General features: G+C 31.7%; 2 protein-coding genes across 2 annotated transcripts; one reads left to right on the forward strand and one right to left on the reverse strand.

Annotated features, from left to right (window-relative positions):
* The first annotated feature begins 511 nt into the window (after positions 1-511).
* LOC115994654 (putative pentatricopeptide repeat-containing protein At3g47840) lies at positions 512-3,928 on the forward strand. Its single transcript, XM_031118870.1, has one exon. It carries the CDS (start codon positions 795-797, stop codon positions 2,934-2,936), a length of 2,142 nt encoding a protein of 713 aa, XP_030974730.1. The 5' UTR covers positions 512-794; the 3' UTR covers positions 2,937-3,928.
* Positions 3,929-4,348: 420 nt separating this feature from the next.
* Positions 4,349-8,609, reverse strand: LOC115994655 (lipid phosphate phosphatase epsilon 2, chloroplastic). The gene is made up of 4 exons (XM_031118871.1): positions 8,188-8,609; positions 6,758-6,983; positions 5,980-6,053; positions 4,349-4,971 (listed from the first exon to the last, which is right to left on the reverse strand). The coding sequence occupies exons 1-4, from the start codon at positions 8,527-8,529 to the stop codon at positions 4,732-4,734; spliced, it is 882 nt and encodes a 293-aa protein (XP_030974731.1). The 5' UTR covers positions 8,530-8,609; the 3' UTR covers positions 4,349-4,731.
* Positions 8,610-23,561: the final 14,952 nt, after the last annotated feature.

A 23,561-nucleotide genomic window follows, 5' to 3' on the forward strand; every position in this document is an offset into this window, starting at 1 on the left:
TTTCATTAAATGAGAAGATTAAAGAAAGTAACTTGATATTAACTTCACATATAACAACTAAGTCTTAATCTTAAATTTTTGGGGCCAATTATAGATTCTCAACAAACTAGTCATGGTCGGCCACATATATTTAAAAAAAAAAAAAAAAAAACCTATAGTAGATATATATATATATATATATATTTTGTTTTTGAGAAATCCCTATAATAGATATATTGATGATAGAGTGGGTGTCAATCTATAACAACCCGATTCTTCATTTTCTCTTTTGGGATTTAAATCAACTGTGAACAAAATATATGACACTAACACATGAGAAATTGAAATTACAATCTCTAGAGCCCATCCACTTGGCATGCTCTCATTGGTGGCTATGTTCATAAATACTTTTTTTTTTTTTTTGTGCTATCAATGTGGTTATTTTCATCCTCATCTACGAAAGAGTATCGTATGTATTGAGAGTAACATACACTAGATACATTCTCCTCAACTACGTTTTGAAATTGACTGTTTGGGTTGCAAATCCACTATTGTAGTTTTTGGGCCTATGTCTAATGACAAGGCCCGTTTTTTAAATGGACACGCACCGTTTTTTCTCTTTTACTTCTTCTTCGCTGAAGAATATGATATGTGATGCCTTTGGAGCTTGTAGAATGCACCCCAAAAAAAAAGAAAAAAGAATGAAGAAATCCTTGGTTAGCGTCTCGCAAAAATGAAGCCCATGAAGCATTTCAAAGCTCAAACTTCGTTCAGGTAAATGCTTTGCGTTGCATGGCGGTGGAAAAAGCACAAACATGGTTTTATCAGTTAGGCCTCTTATTTTTAGGAGATTATTTACTTCATCAACCATTGCTTACACTGAATGCAGAGACCTCCTGTTTTCGGAGGCAAAACTACACCCATTAGAGTTAGCTCAGAAAACCCATTTAGTTAGTCATGTAGATATGCTTGAAGTTAATTCTCAGTTGAAGCAGTTAGTGAAAGCGGGTGATTTGAATGCTGCTCGTAGGATGTTCGATAAAATGCCTCATAGAGATGAGATTTCATGGACCAATATGATTTCTGGCTATGTCAATGCCTCGGATTCTTGTGAAGCACTGGTTTTGTTTTCAAATATGTGGGTTCAGCCTGGAGTTCGAATGGACCACTTTGTGCTTAGTCTTGCACTCAAGGCTTGTGCACTCAATATGAACTTGTATTATGGGGAACTGTTACATGGGTATTCAGTGAAATCTAGTTTTGTGAATTCGGTTTTTGTGGGAAGCGCCCTTGTTGACATGTACACCAAGGTTGGTAAAATTCAGCAAGGTTGTAGAGTCTTTGATGAGATGCCGGTAAGGAATGTAGTATCGTGGACTGCCGTTATAACTGGGCTTGTTCAAGCTGGTTATGCTAAAGAGGGACTGGTTTACTTTTCTGAAATGCAGAGATCAAAGGTGGAGTATGATTCATATTCATTTGCTATTGCATTGAAAGCATGTGCTGATTTTGGTGCTCTGAATTATGGGAGGGAAATCCACGCAAAAACAATGAAAAAAGGGTTCAATGAGAGCTCATTTGTGGCTAATACTCTTGCTACCATGTACAACAAATGCGGAAAATTAGTCTACGGGATGCGCTTGTTTGAAAAAATGAGGACCCAGGATGTGGTTTCATGGACAACAATTATAACAACACTTGTTCAGATGGGTCAGGAGGAGCATGCAATTGAAGCATTTATGAAAATGAAGGGATCAGATGTTAGTCCAAATGAGTACACTTTTGCGGCTATTATCTCTGGTGTTGCCAATCTTGCAATAACAGAATGTGGTGAACAATTACATGCCCATGTTTTACGTATAGGTCTTGTCGATTCTTTGTCAGTGGCAAATTCCATCATTACCATGTACTCAAAATGTGGGCAGTTGATGTCAGCTTCAATGGTGTTTCATGGTATGACCAGAAGAGACATTGTTTCATGGAGTACTATAATTGCAGCATATTCTCAGGGAGGTTATGGGGAAGAAGCCTTTGAGTATCTATCATGGATGAGAAGAGAAGGACCTAAACCAAATGAGTTTGCTTTTGCTAGCGTGCTGAGTGTATGTGGAAGTCTGGCAATTCTTGAGCAAGGGAAGCAACTACATGCTCATGTCTTGTCCATTGGCTTAGAACACACAGCTATGATACAAAGTGCTCTAATTAATTTGTACTCTAAATGTGGGAGTATAAAAGATGCTTCAAAAATCTTTGATGTGGCAGAAAATGAAGATATTGTGTCATGGACTGCCATGATTAATGGTTATGCTGAACATGGGTGCAGCCAAAAAGCCATTGATTTGTTTGTGAAGATACACACAGGTGGTTTAAAACCAGACTCTGTGACCTTCATCGGTGTTCTTACTGCTTGTAGCCATGCTGGACTTGTTGATCTTGGTTTCCACTACTTCACTTTGATGATTAATGAGTACCGGATAAATCCTTCAAAAGAACATTATGGATGCATGATTGATCTCCTCTGCCGAGCTGGAAGATTAAATGATGCAGAGCGCATGATCAAAAGTATGCCGTTTCAACGGGATGATGTTGTATGGTCTACTCTGCTTCGAGCATGTAGGATACATGGAGATGTTGACCGTGGAATACGCGCTGCAGAGGAGATTCTTAAATTAGATCCAAATTGTGCAGGAACTCATATTACCCTGGCTAACATTTATGCTTCCAAAGGGAGATTAAGTGAATCAGCAAATGTAAGGAAGATTATGAAATCAAAAGGAGTGATTAAGGAGCCAGGATGGTCTTGGATAAAGGTGAAGAATCTGCTTTCTGCTTTTGTTGCTGGGGATCGGTCTCATCCTCAAGGTGAAGATATATACTGCATGTTGGACTTACTAGCTTCAAGGACAGAAATTGCAATTCAGGAAGTGGGTTCCCTTCTAAATGATGTGGAAGATTAGCAGAAGGCAGACATATGCTTCACTATCACATTACAGATTAACATTATCTCTTCATGGTCCAATTACTTATTCAAGAATCTCAGTTCTCAAAAAAATAGCATGGAGCCAGTTTTCAGTTATACAGATCACAAACAGAAGCCAATTTTTGTATCAAATATAAATTGAACATTTCATGAGTATGTGGATGAGATATAGTTGTATCTGGTTGCGAGAGGGTGAACAAAAAGGCTGGTTGTGCCTTGAATTAATATACAAAGTCAAATGAGATGACATCTTTGGTTACAGCTCAAAGATTGTGATAATTTGCAAAACTAGACCCCACGCCACATCAAATGATCAGTCTCAGGGACAGAATGACACCAGACTTTGTGAATATGGTATTCTCTAATGGACCTGTGCCCATCTGTGAAAGTGAGCCATATCATTGTTCACTTGTTTAACTCCAAGGACTAACGATTTTTGTCCATTATCGTTTACTTGACAAAGTTAACATTAATTTTAGCAGGGTTTTCAGAGAGCATTGTGCTGCAGCATTTGAGTACAAGTATGTTGGTTCTTAAGATTAAGCTCTCCCCTCTTTCTTTATGGGATTTTAGACTTATTTGGTACATGTATTTTGGAGATGTTGAAGGTGAATCATAAGTAATCCTGATATATAAAATTGGAAGCATGTTTCAGAAGAGATAGGAGCTCAAAAATGTATGAAGGTCCAAGCAGGGGGAGTTTGAAGAATGTAACCTTGCTCCTGGATGATGTGGTAACAGGTCCATGAACGTAGGTTGAATAAGATTAATAATTATAGGCTAAGCCTGAGCTGGTGGAGAAGATTCAGTAGTTCTCACTGATTTATCTTAAGATGTTTTTTCTTACGACTTTAAATTTTATCCTCTTATGTTTTGTATAGGTGGGAGGTCGTATTGATCTTCTTCTTTTTTTCGCTGTGTATACTCAGATTATTTGGCCTGACATTTTTGTACAAGGCATACCATTTTTAAGGGGGAGAAAAAGAGAGAAGAAAACAATGAAATATGCATTTTAATTTTTCTCTTTCCTTTTTTTCTAGTCTCAGCAACCCGAGCACAAATCTTCTATTATAGAAGCTTCCGAGCTGGCCCTTCAGCATTGCACTGTAGTTATCCAAATATAATTAAAAATTTGACGTAACAATGAATATGATTTATACAAATTCAATACATAGTAAATAAATATCTTAATTACTATTGTGTGATAAATGACACATTAATTTGTAAGCCTTAAGCAGTCAAATGTGTAATATTTCCAGGATCACTCTTTTTTAACATACATCACGTCAATTTCTTTTGTCTTACGTGCTGGGCGGTTTCCCCTGTAATGTCGCCACTTTTCAATCATAGGAATTTAAGGAATGATAATTGATAAGTTGATACAGAATGTAGAGAGAATGGCCTTGGATTTGGTTATCACGGAGTCATTAGGAGAAAAGGGGGTGGGGGAGCCACAACTCATACAATAAAATACTCTGAAGTCCGAATCACTAGGTATATCCAGACCCCAAACAAGTTCCATTAATCTGTGATACAATTACATACTCTAAATCAATGAAATTTTCAGTATGACACTAACTACTCTGATGTACAAGGAGTATTCCAAGCAGTTGGCAGTTCTCTGCCGCTACCATCTAATTTGTAAGATAAAAGGCTCAGGCCTTTACTGCATGATGTGTGCACTTGTGTGTATGCTCACACACGCACACATCTCATGCTTCATTACTTAAGCTACTTTGAAAATTTGAGTCTCAGCTTTGCAAGGCATCTTTCTATTTAGAGATTTCATCCTCATCCCTAAGCCAATAACGAACTACGTGTACAAGAAAGCCTAGGCAAAATCCAGCAGCTCCCAGAACAACAATTGCTCGAACCCAGAACGAGGAGTTGAATGCTTTTAGCACAATAGCATCCCAAGACAAATACCACAGAATAGAGAAAATGGTTCCCAAGACAGCTCCCACGACAACTTGGCTTACTGTATGAAAGAGTTGTGAGACCCGTAGCCATGACTGCAAACACCAATGAAAGATAAACATCAGCATGGGAAGAATATTTCAGTAACCATTTCTCTTTTTCCTTTTTCTTTTTTTCCAAATCCTTTCAGGTTCCATGAGTGCTGGGAATTTTTGTTTCTACTTAACCATGAGCTGAACAATATTTCTTCTAATATCCACCTACTCAATCCACCTTTGAGGTGTCACAATGCAAATTTATTATAAAAAGCTAACTTACAGCTGTAGAACAAAAGCAATCATCATTGGTCATTAGTCCATGAATTAATTTAGTTCTCTATAATCTATATAACATCTAAAATCATGATAATCAAGTGAAAATTTTGTGACTTCCTATTTTTTACTCCCGGGGTTCATTTGGAAATCACTTATTTTGTTAAAACGGAAAACTTTTTCCTGAAAGTACATAGAAAAAAAGTTAAAAGCTGACTTTTGGAGTAATGAGACCCACTTAAAAGTACAAAGGGACCCACTTTAGGAGCAAAAATAAGCTAACTTTTTCTCAAATCCCAAACGTAACCCCAATCAACAAGTGTTCGATATTGAATATTCTATTAGGAGTATAATATTGAAGACTTAAGTTGTCCCTCAACCCAACAAAAAAAAAAATTATCAAAGGCTGAGATTAGTTCATAAGTACTTCATTAATTTTTACTAAAAAATAAAAATCCATTGGGCTTATTTGGGGCCACCCGGTTGATTTGACCCTTTGATCCCATTTACATATCAAGGTGAAACTGTGCCAAATATATGGTTTCAAAATTTGGAGGATTGCGATAGTCACCATGGCACAATCCATTAAAATTTAGCTAGAATACCGTACTAGGTCTATACTAAGCTGGCCTATGGTTTCTGAACAGGAGTGGAAAGGAATGTACCAGATTAGCATAGTATCTGTGACTAAATTTTAAGAATATCAACATTCATATATGAAACCTATGCTAAAAAAAAGCAGGTATAATATGCTTCATTTGACTTTAATAAGAGCCAGATGAGAATACTTACAAGGTAAGAACCAAATGCCAAGGCAAGAACACCGATTGCTATGGTGATTTCGTTTATCCCTAGCCATTCAATAACTGCAACAGCAAGCAGAAAAACAAACTTTGATTTTCTACAATAGAGCCAACATATATTGATATTTTACTGACAAAAAACAAGGAAACTGCACACCAATATATTCTAAGCCCAACAAGGAAATTGCTCTCATGTTTTCTTTAAACAAGCCCATGTTGGAATCTAAAGGAAGATATAAAGAGACTAAATAGGATGTTCTAAAGAAATGCGATCATTCCATTTTCTTAGGCATATGCTTTAAGGCACAATCTGCTAAAATGGAGTTATACAAATGAGAGAGCCATCACTAGAAATGATGGAGAGAGAGAGAGCATCAATACCAGGAATTTGACAATAATTCTTCTACAGGCAATACAAAATATCCTATAACATCCTATGAAGAATAAACATCAACCCACTTTGAGAAATCATTTCAAAGTTTTTAAGATAGGAAATAAGAGGGGTATTCTATTCGATATGTTAGGCTACCAACAATAGAATGACATGCTCACACTAATTTATTTTTTTGGTGCTATAACTCCTAAATTATCCTTTGAACTTGAGTACAGAGCATATGTTTTAGAAAATGCTACAAGGTCTCATGCATTATACACTAAGCCTAGCATGTAGCATCACAAAATTGTACATTAATGAAGTTATACAATAAATCATAAAGTTATTTTCATTCATAAGTGATCTTAAAATAAAGAGAATGGACGAAAATTACTTGACAGAAAAGTAAACGTGACAGTGAAGAAAATGGATTGCGCATGTGAAGATGGCATCCCAGGGTCAGATTTCAATGTGGAAACAGGTCGCTCTTGGTTTAGTATATGTTTGAGCTTAAGTGAGAGCATCACATTTACAACAGACCCCATAGCAGCCCACATAGCTTCTACATCATGCCTCCAAAGAATGACACCACCAAAAAGGGCAGCTACAAGCCACTTGCTCTGTAAACCAACAGCAATGAAGCATTAAGGTCATAAAAAAATGTTATTTTATCTCACCTTTGAGAAGATGAGCAAACCATCACGTTACGGTTGCAAGACCCAACAGTGTGGTATCTACAGAAGTATATTAATAGTACTATGTCCTTGAATTTCAGGAAAACTAAGTTTAATCTCCCATTATTCAGCTCAATCCCACAGTTTAATCTCCCATTATTCAGCTCAATCCCACATCAATCTCCATTTTAGGAACCTCAAATACAGCTGAAGGATTTCTTTTGCAGAGACATGAACGTGGAAAAGGGAGCAAGAATAAGATTCAAGTATATGTATAATACAGAAACATCTTTTTATTTTATTTTATTTTTAATGAAAGTATAATACAAAATAATAATTAAAAAAAGATTGTAAGCATGATTTTACACTAAATGAAGTCATAAAGGAAGAAAGGAACACTAGATGAGATCATGATATGTGCAATTAGCAACATCCTGCAATTATCATGTGAAATGTTCCATAACTTCTGTGTATTTGGAATGGAAGTAAATTTCTAACAGAGTAATATGTTTTACGTAAGACATAATGAGGATACCCACTAAGCAAGTAATCATCCATGGCTGAATGGTAAAAGTGTCAGGTTTGAAGTATAGTGTCGAACAAGTAGGTGTAGTCAGTTAGAGAAAATGGCAGCAGCATACCATTTTTATAATTTTTTCCAATCAAAGCATCAAACAGATGTTTGATTCACTATCACTTTTATGTGATGAGAATTTGGATTCTATCCTAGCATCTAAGTGTTCCACATATTTGATGCAAGTGTACTAGAAAGAACGCTGCTTATAGGATCATGGAAAGAAATTATAACTCCTCATTGTAATGGTTCACAATTGCCACCATGGGCGAAAATTTTATTCTTCAATGCATTTTCATATAAGTACTTTTAATTACCAAACATATTGAAGTATTGAAGCTATAAATTACAAGATGTTGTAGCAAATTCAAGAACTGCTAATGGCAGCTTTAAATTTTAACCTTTAAGCTCCAAACTTAACCAAGTTACCAAAAAAATTAGAACAGTATTACTTTAAATTATCCAAAAATAATTCTATAAAAAGTGATAGCTTCTTATACACACACACACACACAACAACAACATCAACATATTAAAAGAAAAAACCATGATTTAAGAGAATCCAGAAATACCAACCGATTGATTGAGGGTGGCTTCCAGCCCATCAGGCTTAAATTCTGGACTTAACTTAGAAAACCCATTAACAACTGCTTCCTGTTCAAGCACTTGAAAACCTTCATCGCCCTCATCACCTCTGAGAGCACAAGTTGAATTCAATTGAACCATGTTGTTGGTACCCAACATTCTATAATTTATGTCAGAAAAACCTTTGTTTGAGACAAACCCACCTAAAGAACTCAACTTTGATACAGATGAATCAACAAACAACTTCGAAGAATTTATAGGCTTGAGCTTAGGAGTGTTACTGGGAAAAAAGTTGAAGTTGGGTCGGTACAATAAAGTGGGCCTCAGTGACATTGCTCTTGAGTTTCAGTGGGAAAAGACGACCAAGGAGGAGACAAAGAAGAACGTAGGAACAAGGAAACACACATTTAAATGTGTCCCCAAATTATTGTTAATTTTGTTTGTGGTGATTGGCTGAGAATGAGAATCAAAAATATCGATTATTGTTGAAACAAAATAAGTTTTAAACGGATAAATAGTAACCTAATACCCAATTTTTTTATAAGACTTACTAAAATTCGTACTTACGGCGTAAACATACATTGCCTAAACGCAGACGCGCTTTAGTCAACAGGAAAAATGCAATCCAAACTCAATCTCGTATGTCTTTATACAAATCTGGAATTCTTTTCAATTTTCATTCCCCATAAATGACTAGTGACTATTGACTATTAATTAATATCCCTGGGCCCCGGCTATCCTCTTTTTGTTCTTTTAAAACGTGAAATTTATGGATTGAGAGATTTGAGAAGCCAAAAACAAATAGAACAGATAAACACAAAACTAAAGAGAAAATAAAATAAAGGTGTGTTTCATTTAGCTCAACTGATAAAGTTTCTCATAATTGAATAAGAGATTTGAGATTCATTTTCCGTCTATATCAAAAATTGATTGGTGTCTTGATTTGATGATAAATAGTTATCATTAAGAGCAGACGTCATAAGTTGAAACTCTCTCAAAAATATAAAGAGAAAATAAAATAAAGGAAGTTCTTGGATTTTAAGTTTGGCTATTACTATTTTTAATTTTGGTAAAAAGAAAACTAAAAAACCAACTTAGCCTAAGGCTTTGTTTGGGAGTTCATAAGGAAATGGAATGGAATGATTATAAGAGAATGGAAAGGAATGTAATAGAATGTATTTAAGGAAGAGAAAGGAATAGAAAAAAATAGAATAAAATGGAATTAAGTAACCTTGATTGGATGTTTTAAAATAAAGAAATGGAAAGTAATGCAAATGAATGGAATGTAAGTAATCTTGTTTGTGAGTAATATGGAGGGAATGAAATGAAATTGAATTATTTTATGACAATATTACTATTAGACTCCTATTTTAAAATAAATGGTTAAATATATAGGGATATTTTGAGAGTTTTAGTAAAAAAACCATTAAATCTAATTTCATTCCCTCTCATTTCTCTCAATTTCGAGGAGAATGAAAATTTAAGGTTTTAAGGGAATAGAGAGGAATGAGTGTTCCTTCCTACCCATTTCATTCCCTCTCACTTAAACTCCCAAATAAGGGAATGAACTTTCAATTTCCTCCATTAAAGCTCTCAAACAAGTGAATGGAAGAATATTCTAAAATTATTCTTTTCATTCATTTCCATTCCCTTCTCTCAAACAAAGCCTAAGAGTCTGTTTGGATACCGCTTATTTGCTAAAAACTGAAAACTTATTATTGAAAACACTGTAATAAAATAGTTTTTAAAAGGTAAAACATTGTTCATTTGTTACTGTTCACACGTTTTTGTGTTTTGGCTGAATCATAAACAGTGCCATGGGACGACCCAAAAAACGTAGACGTCAACTTTAATGCAAACGTGTTGCTAAACAAAGTCCCACTAACAAAAAATGCAAACTTATTATTAAAAACGCTGTAATAAAATAGTTTTTAAGAAGTAAAACATTGTTCATTTGCTACTGTTCACACGTTTTTGTGTTTTGGCTGATCCATAAATAGTGCCATGGGACGACCCAAAAAATGCAGACGTCAACTTTAATGCAGACGTGTTGCTAAACAAAGTCCCACTAACAAAAAACGCAAACTTATTATTGAAAACGCTGTAATAAAATAGTTTTTAAAAGGTAAAACATTGTTCATTTGCTACTGTTCACACGTTTTTGTGTTTTGGCTGATCCATAAACAATGCCATGGGACGACCCAAAAAACACAGACGTCAACTTTAATGCAGACGTGTTGCTAAACAAAGTCCCACTAACAAAAAGATTTTCATTCTTTTCATATCTTGTTAAGCCGTAAACTTTTTTTTTGTTCTTTAAAAAAAGTGTGTAATCTCCTTATTGATAAAGAGTTGTTCAGATTGTCTCTTTTTTTTTAGAATTCTGACAGTAATTTTATTGAATTGACAGAAACTTCTGTCAGCGATCACAAGATTGGTAGCATTACTGTGGATGTCTTTTAATCAAATTCGAGAAACAATAGAGTGCTTGGCTAATATGGCCAGCTTATTAGCAATGGCATTGTCCTTGCGTTTAACATGCGATCGGCCTTTTGGTACTTGGTTTTTATGTCACTAACTAAAGATTTATAGTTTTTTTTTTTTTTTTTTTTTTTTTTTTTTTTTTTAAGAATTGGATTTTTTAAGGAATAGCATATTCATAAAATAAGTGTAAATGCAATGGAGTGATAATAAGTTGGTAGGAGCTTACACAAGTAAGTGAAGGACCCGTAGGGCCATTTGAAGTGTAGCCCACACACACGGCCATGGGGGAATGAAATGGGAGGGTAATCTTACCTATGTAGGTGAGTGTTAATATTCGTCCTCACCTTTGACATCAAAATTGAGGAGAAATTTTGGGACACATAGTCACAAAATTAGACTTCAATTGAAATCTAATTTGGATTCAATTAGATTTTCTTTCTACTTCATTTCTACTTCTACTTTAACATACTAGTTTGAAAAAAATATATATATAAAGGTACACACACACACATATATATATATAACTTCACAATAACAAATCATTAAAATAAAGAAAAATGTCTTTGTCGCGATAAATAATAAGGAGCACTTGAATTTTTCAAACTTTTTTTTTTTTTTTAATTTTAAATCTCACAATGCATTAGAATTTTACACGTACAACGATCAATGAGTTATAAGAAAAACAATGAGAAGTCAAAAATAGGTCTTTACAAAAACATTTTAAACGATCTAGATTATTATAAATTATGGATGAAATGGGTCTAGATTGGTGAATAAACACTAATTTCAAGATCAATTGAAGTAATAAATATTATGTTGAGATTGAAGAAGTAACAATAAGGTACTATTATTATTATGATCTCCGCCTCTCCTTTTGCGTTGAGTTTCTTAAAATTAAGAACATTAAAATACTTATAAATAAAAAAGAACATTAAAATAAAGGCTTGGCATCAATTAAAGTACAATTAAAAACTAATTTAAATTGTAATTGGATTCTAATTGTGTTTCCACTTTTGAGTCTTTTATATTTTTAAACTTTAGAGGTATGAATTTGCATGTAAATATAATTGACACAAAAATAAATTATAATTAGAAAGACATTTGTCATTATATTATAGTGCAAATAAACTCATGTTTATCCTAGGCAATTTTTGCTTGTCCCACATTGGAAAGATGGCCTTCCTCTTTCTACCTTATAAGGGATGAGCCAATTAGAAAGAGTACCACTAGTTTGGTTAATTGCCTAGGATAAACATGAGGTAGAAAGAGGAAGGTCATCTTTCCAATGTAGGATAAACATGAGTTTCCATCCTTTTATTGTAGAAAGAGGAAGGCCATCTTTCCAATGTGGGACAAGCAAAAATTGCCTAGGATAAACATGAGGTAGAAAGAGCCACACTCCTAATCACTAATCAACATGAGTCTTAAAAAACTTTGTGATAGGACTTTATCATACATACAAAATAAGCATAGATTTTTTTTTTATCTATATATTTTTTTTAAAAAAGGATATTGCTATTGTGTTCATCCTTATAAGAATTTAAGCATAGATTAAATTTTCATTATTTTTGACAATTTTTCTTTGATTCCTTTATAATTTATATATTGTGTTGGTTTAAATGAATTTTTTCTCAAGCTTTCAGAGGATTGACTTTAGATAAGATGTTCAACTTTTATATGCCAAGCATTGACTGTAAGTCTTGTACATGGAACAAATAGAGATAATAAATTAAGAGTATGGTCCATTTTGGTCGGTCTTAGCTTGATTTGTCTAGACATCAATTTTCTCTCTTGCCAAAAGTCCAACTTATTTTAGGTGGAAGTTTTCTTGATTATTACTTGTATACAAAATTCCAGGATCATTAAATTGGGATAGGTCCTTTACTAACCTAACCAATTGGAATAAAATAAAATTTCTTCCCATCCACACTAAACGTTGTGTACACTCCAAATTTTTTCTGCATCTCATAACGATACGTTGTTGATAGGTGTTATGCAAGTCCAACATGATTGAGAGTTGTAATTAAGACTATGGCCCAACAGCTTTTCTATTCAATACTTTGCGAGAAAAATTAAACACTCATTTGATGTAACAGGAGACTATGGAATTTGACACTGTATACACTGGGGTTTGTTTTTGATGTTGTGAAATTGATGTAGGTACTAAAAACTCTAGTTTGATTAGCTGGCAAGTCATGTTCTTTAATCGTGAAAAGTCTACAATGAAAAACTTTTATGTTCCTACAATAAATGTTTTGGAGAGAAAATTGTTAGCCCCCTCATTCTATTGGGACCCCCCTATTTATACAAAGGAAAAAGAGTCCAATATTCCTAAGTGTGACTTAGTTACAGGGAATTTTTGTGCAATTGTGCCTAGATTTCTTTTAAAAATTTAATTATAATTTTAAACTCTAATTTGGTGATTTTTATATAATTTTTGTGGTTTGATTTTGATTCAGTAAAGAAATATTAGCCAAAAGAAATGAAGGTAGAGCTATTAAAGAAATCTATACTTTTATATTAGCAATTATAGATAGCTAATGCTGTATTGTCATTTGTGGTTATGATATGAATAAGCGGTATGTTGTTTGGGCAACTAATTGAGGCAAAGCAATTAACCATATTAAAAGGAATTAACAAATTTTTCTTTCTCCTTTACCATTTGTGGTATGTATATGCCTTTTCCACATATGCTCAAGTTAAGTACCCATTAGGATTTCCCTTAATTATGATAAACATTTTTTTTTTTTAAAGAAGTTCTATATTTATTAAATGATATATAAATATAAATATATATTTATATATATATATATATTTATATATATATATATGTCGAGGGCCATGTAGCTGAATTGGTACCTCCCCATACATAAAGTGTCTGGGGTTTAAGGAAGAAAATGTTCAAATTGCGGGGTTAACAGCATATTGTAATTATTTCTAAATAAATAAATAAATAATATAGAGATATATATTGTTTTCCTTGAGCTAAAGCAGTTGCGATAGAAGTGTGGAGTGGATGGTTTTTTTTTTTTTTTTTGGTCCTTGAATATTTTGGATTGTTTCAAATGAGTAATGGCTCCTCTTAAACTCCTAAAATTTTTGGTTTACTGATTTTGCTATCTATAACTCTGATTCTTCTTTACCTAATAAAGTTTGGAATTTTCTGTAGGTACATTTTTTCTTCAAAAAAATGAATATAAATCTCCCTTCATGTTCATGCTCATGCTCATGTTAATGTTCATATTTGTATCTTTTGCAATACTCAATAAGTTGTTTACTCATTTGTGAATTATCAATTGTAGTTAAGAAAAAAAGTATAGACACAATACTATTCAATTAAACTAATGTGAAAAATTAAATCTATTAGATTAAAAAAATGGACAAGAAAATGAAAATTTCACAAAAAAATTCTTAAATAGAATTACAATAATTTTTACTCAATATTGTTTATCAAGTGATCATGTACTAACTAACAACATTCCAATCATTACGTGCATAACAGTGTGATGAAATGGTTATTTAGTTTATTTAAGAAATGTGATCTAGCTAATAGAAATTTAAAAAATACAATAAATTTCATGTGTAGTCATGAATTATACCTTTACGAATAGCTTATGCATTTTATGAGTTTTATTTTATATAAATGTATTTCATAAAATTAACAAAATTTATCATAAAACCCTTCATTGTATTTTTTTTAAATCACTACATAAAAATGAAAGAAGTTTCTTTCCCCAAAAAAATGTTCTCTAGCCATAATATTTACCAAAAATAATCATGCAACGCACAGGCCAATAACCAGTCTATATATATAATTAAAGCCAAAATTGAGAGAAAATCTAATTAGATTCTAAACTTGATTCCAATTGTTGTCCAATTTTGCACCATGTGTCCAATTTAAGGTTTTAAAAAAAAATTGATTCCAAATACTGATGGACTCGCCATTCCAAATACATTGCAATATACTAACTTTTTTATTATTATTATTTTTTTTTATGAGATAGTGGCTCCTAAAAAAGGGCCATATATGGGACTGTGATTTCATGAACAACATGTAATTTTAAATAGAGTAACGGTAGGTTGCAATACATATACATAACATATATATATAGCCAAAACTGAGAGGAAATTTAATTAAATTCTAAATTGGAGTCTAATTTTACGCCACGTGTCTTATCTAATTTTTAAATTTGTGTGTCAAGTGAATTATTAGGTGCAAAAATCAAAGAGTTTAAATTCAATTAGATTCTAAATTGAATTTTAATTGGAGTTCAATTTTGCACCATATATCCCATCTAATATTTTAATTTTTGTAGCAAGTGAATTATTTCGTACAAAAATTGAAGAGTCTAGATCCAATTAAATTCTAAATTATATATATATATATATATATATTTATATATAATTGTGATTGTTTTTAAATGGACATGTGCATATACTCGAAGTTACACACTACTTTTATTAAATGAATGTATCACTTTTTAAACACAAAATAGAAAAATAATTAAGAAATTGATTTATTACCTTGTTTACATGACACGAATTATATTCATTAACATGTTAGTTTACAAGATTTTTATAATATAATTGGTAATAACTTTAACTTCTTAAAAAAATGATAATGTAAAAAATTGACATTTGGCTTTCTTTTTTTCTTTTTTCTTTTTACAATTTTCATTTTAAAATTAGGTAAATAGTATGTTTTTTTAGATGATGTTCATGAGCACTTTAACTAAAAAGTCAAGACTTAAACCCCATTTGGTTGCCGAGAAAGCATAGGAAAAGAAAAGAAAAGAAATTTTCAATTTCTACTAATAAAATAACATCTCATTTACTTATGGAGATGCAATTAATATATTTTCTAATTAAGGACATGCGATAATTCAAAGGATATCTTAGATGGCATAAAAATATTATTTTGATATTAATGTTAGATACATCAATTCTTTCCATGTACCGCTTAATAATAAGGATTATTTTGACATAATACCAAAAGTTTAGAAACAAAATTGACACGTTTAAGATGTTAAAAACCATTTTGATACATAGTAGATAGTACAAGTGTTAAAGACTAAAATGTTAATTAAACATGTTTTTACATATTTTTATTAAAGATTAAATTCTATAAGGATGTGGTTTAAAACCCAAGTTTTACACTCTCTAATTCTAACATGCCACATCATCTTATCATGTATTAAAGAATAAGAACAACTACACTCAATCAATTATAATACTCATCTAAAAATTCAACCAAATTGAAAGTTTATTAAGATGTTATTAATTGTGGTATGATGTAATGAATTTTAAGTAAAAAGCTAATGTGGCATCTCTTATTGGATAGTGTAAAACATGAATTTTACACCACATTCTTACCAAATTCAGACTCTTTTTATTAATATCCTCAAAACCCATTTTTTTATTAGCTAAATTTGGAAACTAATATCCTGTTTGGTTGTAAGGGAGATGAAAAAGAAAGAAGGGAGGAAAAAGTAAGGAAGGGAAAGGGAAGAAGAGAGAGTTGTACATAGAAGGACCGCATTAAACAATTTCTTCAAAAGAAAGGTCTTCTTTGAGAAATAATGGGACCGTATGAAGAATTGTGCTAAGAAAATCTTTAGAACACAAACTTCTCTCAAAATTATAGGTTGTGAGAAAAGTATGAAACTTCATCAAAAAAGAAAAAAAGTATGAAATATTGGCGAATCGATCAAATTGTGTATTCTCACTTTTTAATAGAAAACTGAAAAGCGAAAACGCTTGGGATCATCACAACATATATTAATATAGAAAAACTTAATGAAAGAGGTAAAAATAGGCTAAATGCAAAGTTAGAGCGTCACTTGGTAAGACCTCATACACTCCCGTATGAGGTCTCTGATTTTATATATATATAAATTGATTTGAATTTTTAATTCAGCTTTTCCTTTAATATATTACTAGTTTGAAAGCCATGAAAAATTTTATGTAAAGGTATAGTAATGCATATATATATATATATATATATATATATATATATAAAAGAAGAAATTATTATAAAGAAAGAAAAACAGTTCTCATAGCAATAACTAAAAAGGACCACATGAATCGTTTAATGACAATTTTTTTTTTCATCTTACAATATATTAAGTGTGAGTACACAATTTGTAACGACCCATAATAATGTTGGGTTTGCACGTAAAAAGGCCCAAACAATATCATTTATGGAGCGTGGGTTTGAAAGGCTAGGCCTTGGTTACAAGACAGTGGTTTTTTCGTGGTGTTCATACATAATTAAATCGTGTTCGTTCTAGGAGTCTTTCTCCTGGAGGCGGACTGGGAGGTTCTGGTTTTTGGCCATTTTTCCTAGCCACCTCTCCCGGATTGCTTGTTCCTCCTTTTATATTAGTCTGTATTCCTTATCCTTCGTCCACGTGTAGGATCGATTTTTCCAAGACTGATACTTGTCCCATCAGCCCATACCCAAAGTGGTTGGGGGTGGGTGTAAAAATTGATGAGCATGGCTCTGTCAGGTGCAAAATGTTTTATTGCAGTTCTGGCAGCCTTTTACTTGTACTGTTCCTGCACTATGATCGCTTTTCCTTTTAGGGGCATTTATGGCATGCCGAGCAGGAGCTCGTCCTCGGCCATTTCCTTAGACCGTCGCGTACTCGGCCCTGTATCTCCTCGGCACAGGCCTTGGGTCTTAACATAAAATGGGCTGAGGTCACAAACTCTCTAGCCCCACATTAAGCTTTCACCAACACCTACTACGATCATTGAGCAATAATAAAATGAGAATTCTATAACAGACCTTTACAAAAACATTTTAAATGATAGAGAGATTATTATAAATTATAGATAAAAGGAATCAAGATTGGTGCACGAACTCTCAAGAACAATTGGAGTAATAGATATGTATTGAGATTGAAGAAGTGACGATGATATATAGCTAGAGCAGCCTTTTGGTCCTCCTATTCTGCCTGTAGCTGCCTGCTCAATGCCAATGGCTTGTATATAGTCATGTTTGGAGATATAAAACACAATGCTGTGTCGGAAATTGGGATGTAACCAAAAACTTTTGTCGCATTTCAAAGAAAAAAAAAAGCCAAACAAATTAATTGAAGAGTGGAGCTTTATTATTTTGACGTGGATCAAAGCAGCCATGGATGACTTCAGTAGTCCATTTTGAGCACTTGCAAACCTTTGTAGGACGGTAAAAAGATGAGGAATGCAGTCGCACAGGGGGCGGTGCTACAGTCAGCCCAGCGGACAAAAAACCAAAAAAAAAAAAAAAAAAAATTATATATGAATTTTTAAAAATTAAAATTATTTCAGTATTCAGCTTATTTTTGTTATTATTCATGAGCCCCACTGCACTTTTTGGCACTATTCATGAGCCTCACTATATTATTTCAATTAACTTTTACCTTTATTAATTTATAGTATTTCAGCAATAATTTTTCAATTTCAACAAAATAAATAGTATCCAAACATACCATAATCCTAAATTTTGTTTAAACCTAGCTAAAATAAGCTTGAATATGATCATTTTAGTGCTACGTTCACAATATTTTCAAAATAATTTTACAGTAAAGGTTAAGTGGCAAATTGTAACTAGTTTTATCTAGACCTACAACTAACAGTAAAGGTTAAGTGGCAAGTTGTAACTAATTTTATCTAGACCCACACCTAAGGAGATTCTGGCATTTTACCCCTTTTTAAAAAAAAAAAATAGTAATATGTCCCTGTTTCCAAACTATATAGAGGCGTGTCCCTATTTCGATACTCGATTATCTTAAAATCGAGTTCCAATTAAATACTTGATTTGTAGAAAATCGAGTTGACCGATCAAACTTAAAAAAAAAAAAAAAAAAAAAAAAAAGAGTTCCATGCAAAAAAATTTTTAGTGTAATCGCTCCATACAAGGTTTAGGGAGCCCTATAGTACCGTTTTTAAGTCCTATAGTGGTGTTTTTAAGCCCTATAGTAGCGTTTTTCTGCAAGTTTTTTTTTAATAAGTATGATTACCCCATACCAGGTTCAGGAAGCCCTATAGTAGCGTTTTTAAGCCCTATAGCGCGGCGTTTTTCTGCAAATTTTTTTAATAAGTATGATTACCCCATACCAGGTTCAGGGAGCCCTATAGTGACGTTTTAAAGCCCTATAATGGCGTTTTCCTGCAAAAAAAAAAAAAAAAAAAAAAAAAAAAATTCCTAAGTGTTATTGTCCCATGGCAGGTTGAGGGAGCCCTATAGTGGCGTTTTGGAACTTGATCTCCATCAAATTGAGTTCTATGCATTTTTTTTTTTTTAAAGTTTGATCAGACATAACTCGATTTTAGGGTAATCGAGTTTCGAAACAAGGGCATGCACCTATATAGTTTGCAAATAGGGGCATATTGCCAAATTTTTTGCCAAATAGGGGCAAAAGACTAGATTCTCCCCACAACTAACATCATTTTTTTTACATACCTTTGTCAACTCACCATTTAGATTTTGTTGTAAAGTGTTGTGTTAGTCAGGCTGGCCCTAGGCCTAGGCCATTTAGGCCATGGCCTAAGTCCCCCTAACATTGAAAAGCCCCCAAATAAAAATGGGGGCAGAAAGTTTTTTTTTTTTTTTCTCCTAATTAAAAAAAAGAGGGAGTAACTTGCACAATTTTTTTTATCACATAGATCTTATAAATTGATATGTACAATCACAATAAGTAATTCAATATTGATTTTTTTTTTTTTGAAATGTCACATCAGTTTGTAATTTTTGTAATAACTTTAGCATCTTCATCACACACAAAAAAAAAAAAAAAAAAAAAAAAAAAAAAGAAAAAAAAAAAAGAAAGAAATACAACACAATCACCAACTCACCATTAAGTGAATGAAAAATGTTAAAACTTACAAATTGATATGACTGGAATATGATTGGTGCCACTCAAACAATAAAATAAATGAATGTAATGAATAACTTTTTTTTATTGACGACACGTCGGTTTGTAAAACCTACATAGTAAGTATCACTAGCTCACTTTGGATGAATTGGTTTTATTAATTTGTAAGAATTAATAATAGATTTGAAATAAAAAATTAAAATATAAAAAAATAAAATAAATATTATTTAAGAGATATTTAGATATAAAAAGGCTCCGTCAAAATTTTCGTCTTAAGTCTTAAATTATCTTGGTCCTGCCCTGGTGTTAATAGCACTACTCATAAAATTGGTCATTTGTTAAAAATTAAATAGCTAAATAAACCTTCTCTCTGAACTCTGGCTTATTTTGCAAGATGGAATGAAATTATTTTTCCTTGCACTTTTCTACTTCACCAGCAAAAAATTACATAACTTGAACATCTAACCAATTTGTATCTACATTTGTAATTCTTTACTCATTCTCTCAACCTCTCTTTCTCCTTTCAATATTTTCTTTCTGTCTAATCAAATAGTTTGATAAGTGCTCTATAGATTTCCAAGTCCAAAAAGTCTTTTAGTGCTTGCTCAAATTCTAAGAGAATGACCACATATATGGTTAAAAAGTCATATACTTCAAAAATAAAAACTTATACCAATCGATATTTTTGTCATAGTTTCATGGTTTACTCACAGTCTTACTCTTATATGTGTTCCTATTCTGGATCACCTAATGATTGCATATTCAGTTATTCACCAATCTCTATCAATATGGATTTGCAATTCTTTGCTGCATTTAATGTGGGAGGCCGTAGCTAGGCCATAGGTCAAGATGCATGAATCTCATACATAAATGTGTAACCCCTAAATTGGGACGGACGAAAAAATTGACGTTTAAAAAATAGAAAAGCCTTTAAACGTGCTATGCTCATGCGATGAAAAGAGTGTTTTTGTATTTATTCAATATGATCCATTCATAATACTTCACACGAAATTCTGAAATGATGACCACAATTATTTGGGTAAGACTATTTTATCATCACTACGGTTAATTATTCATGTATATAAGCACGAGTTACAACCTAATTATTACTACGGTATTCAACTTTTGCATTGAGTGCAACAAATTTAAAAACCTCAAAATAGACAATTGACATCAAATAAGACTACAATTAAAAACTAATTTGAATTGTATTTAGAATACTATTTTAGATTATTGTATATAATTTGAAAGTTATATATACAAAAAAAATAATAATTATTTTATTTTTTAGCCCCCACAACAAATTCTTAGCTTCGATAGTATTGAACTCCCTAGGAAAAAAAAAAATTCTAGAGCAGCTACTGGGAACGCATCTAAGGGTATATTTGGTAGATTGTAATAGACATTGTAATGTAATAGTTATTCATATGGTTTAATCATTTCTTATGAACAACTATTCTTTAAAATGAGGAATACCTATTCATCTCTAAAATGAATGTAATAACTATTCCTTAGTAGATGTATTAAGTTATACAATTAATATATTTCTAAATAAACAAACTTTCCATATATACATAACAATTATAAAAATAAAAAATCATAAACATAACTAATCTCTCTTTCAAATTTAAAAAGATTATTTTTTAGGAAATATAATTATATGAGTAAGATATTTTCTAAAATATATCTTAAGTTTGATTTAAAATGTTTTCTTTCCATTGTCTTTAGGGTTCTACTATTGTGTTATCACCAAATAAATAAATAGTAATAAACATTATATTACTACATTTTGTATTATTTATAATATCTATTCTTAACTCTATGTAATTACTGTTACAGTCCACCAAACGTGCATTAGTAAATAAAAATGCATTGAATGGGACAAATAGTTACACCTGTACTGCCTAACTCGGCCCAAACAATGCCCAAAGACTCTCATGCCTTTCCCAACATAAAATAGGAAAAAAAAAGGACTTTTGTTTAGGAAAAAAAAGGACGGTGATCAATTTTGTTGTGAACTAGTTTCTGGATCACCTAATGATTGCATATTCAGTTATTCACCAATCTCCATCAATATGGATTTGCAATTCTTGGCTGCATTTAATGTGGGAGGCCGTAGCTAGGCCATAGGTCAAGATGCATGAATCTCATACATAAATGTGTAAACCCCTAAATTGGGAGTTTGGGACGGACGAAAAAATTGACATTTTAAAAATAGAAAAGCCTTTAAACGTGCTATGCTCATGCGATGAAAAGAGTGTTTTTGTATTTATTCAATATGATCCATTCATAATATTTAACACGAAATTCTGAAATGATGACCACAATTATTTGGGTAAGACTATTTTATCATCACTACTGTTAATTATTCATGTGTATTAACATGAGTTACAACCTAATCATTTTTATGGTATTCAACTTTTGCATTGAGTGCATCAAATTTAAAAACCTCAAAATAGACACTTGACATCAAATTAGATTACAATTAAAAACTAATTTGAATTGTATTTGGATTTTAATTGTATTTACACTTTTGATTATTTTAATTTATTTATTTTTTTAAGTTTAGATGTATGAATTTGCATGTAAATATTGATGCAAAAGTAAATTATAATTGAAAAGATTCATGACATGAAATTAGAGACTTAGTGTATGTATAATTGAAAGACACTTGACTTTAAATTATAGTACAATATATATAGAAGGTGTGTTTTACATTTTTGCATATATATATATATATATATATAAAGGCAAAATTGTAAAACACACTTTCTAATTTCACCATAATTCATTTTATTCCTCTAAATATCAAATTTATTTAATTAAGACCTCTCCATCAACTTCTATTAAATGTTGTGGTTAATTGTCCAAAATTTTAATTTATTTCTTCAAATTTTTAAAAATTAAAAAAATCTAATTAATGATTGAAAAATATTTTATAAAATTATTAAAAAAAAAATTAATCAAAGCTTACAAAGAGACCTTAATTGAATAAACTTAAAATTTAGGAGACTTAAATGAACAAAAATAAAAATTGAAAAACTGAAATGAATTTTTTATTTTAGCCGGCCGATTCATTCATTCTCTCCCAAAAAATAATAATGATTTCATACGTAGACTTGGGTTGACAACAGCAGAGCTAGTACCTGTATGGAGTGATCTGTCTTCTCTATAATCTCTATCTCCAGAATAATTATTCCAAATAGCGTAATCTACTTTGTTGTATAGTACCTTCTCAAAAAAAAAAAAAAAAAATTGTTGTATGGTCCGAATTTACTTATTTTCATTATTCAAAATTACAGCCATTGTTGACAAGAAAGTGGAAACTTCTTACCAGGGAAAAAAGAAAAGAAAATTAAAATCAGAAAAAAAAAAAAGAAAAAAAAAAAGACAAATTTTGACACTTTTTGGTGTGGTAGGTGATTAGTGATAGGTAAAAAAATGATGTTATTGCTGGGATTCAGATAAGAATCAATATAAGTTTTTAACATCAATAGGTGTAAAAATTTAAAAATATTGTAATTTTTTTTCGGTGTATGTGACATTGCTTAATCAAAATTCAAGATCCGTAAATTAATAAAGGTCCTGGAATTTATTTAACATGAGTCCAACTTTTTATTGATTATTTATTTGCTAAAAACTATAGGAAAATAAAAAATTAATTAACTTATAGATTTTTATAATTTCATGAAAAGTGGTGTTAAGACTCTTTTAAAATAGTCTATTAACAAATGTCATAAGCGCACTCGTTAATAAGACTAAGAAAAGAAAATACACTTTAAATTTAAACAATTGTTTATAGGCAAATAAACTTAAGAACAAAAAAAAAACAAAAAAGGAGTTGTTAGACAACAACAACCAAAAAAAGAAAAAACACGTTGAAGATTTCCCTATCTATCAATTCCACTCGGTATTTATCTAAAATCAATTCCACTCGGTGTTGCTTTTGTTTAGAGACTTCAGTAGTTCTGAGTCAGAAGTTCTAAGTCTTCCTGACTTCTAAAGCTCCTGAAAGGGTAA

This window comes from Quercus lobata, chromosome 6, assembly GCF_001633185.2.
Source record: "Quercus lobata isolate SW786 chromosome 6, ValleyOak3.0 Primary Assembly, whole genome shotgun sequence".
Taxonomy (NCBI): domain Eukaryota; kingdom Viridiplantae; phylum Streptophyta; class Magnoliopsida; order Fagales; family Fagaceae; genus Quercus; species Quercus lobata.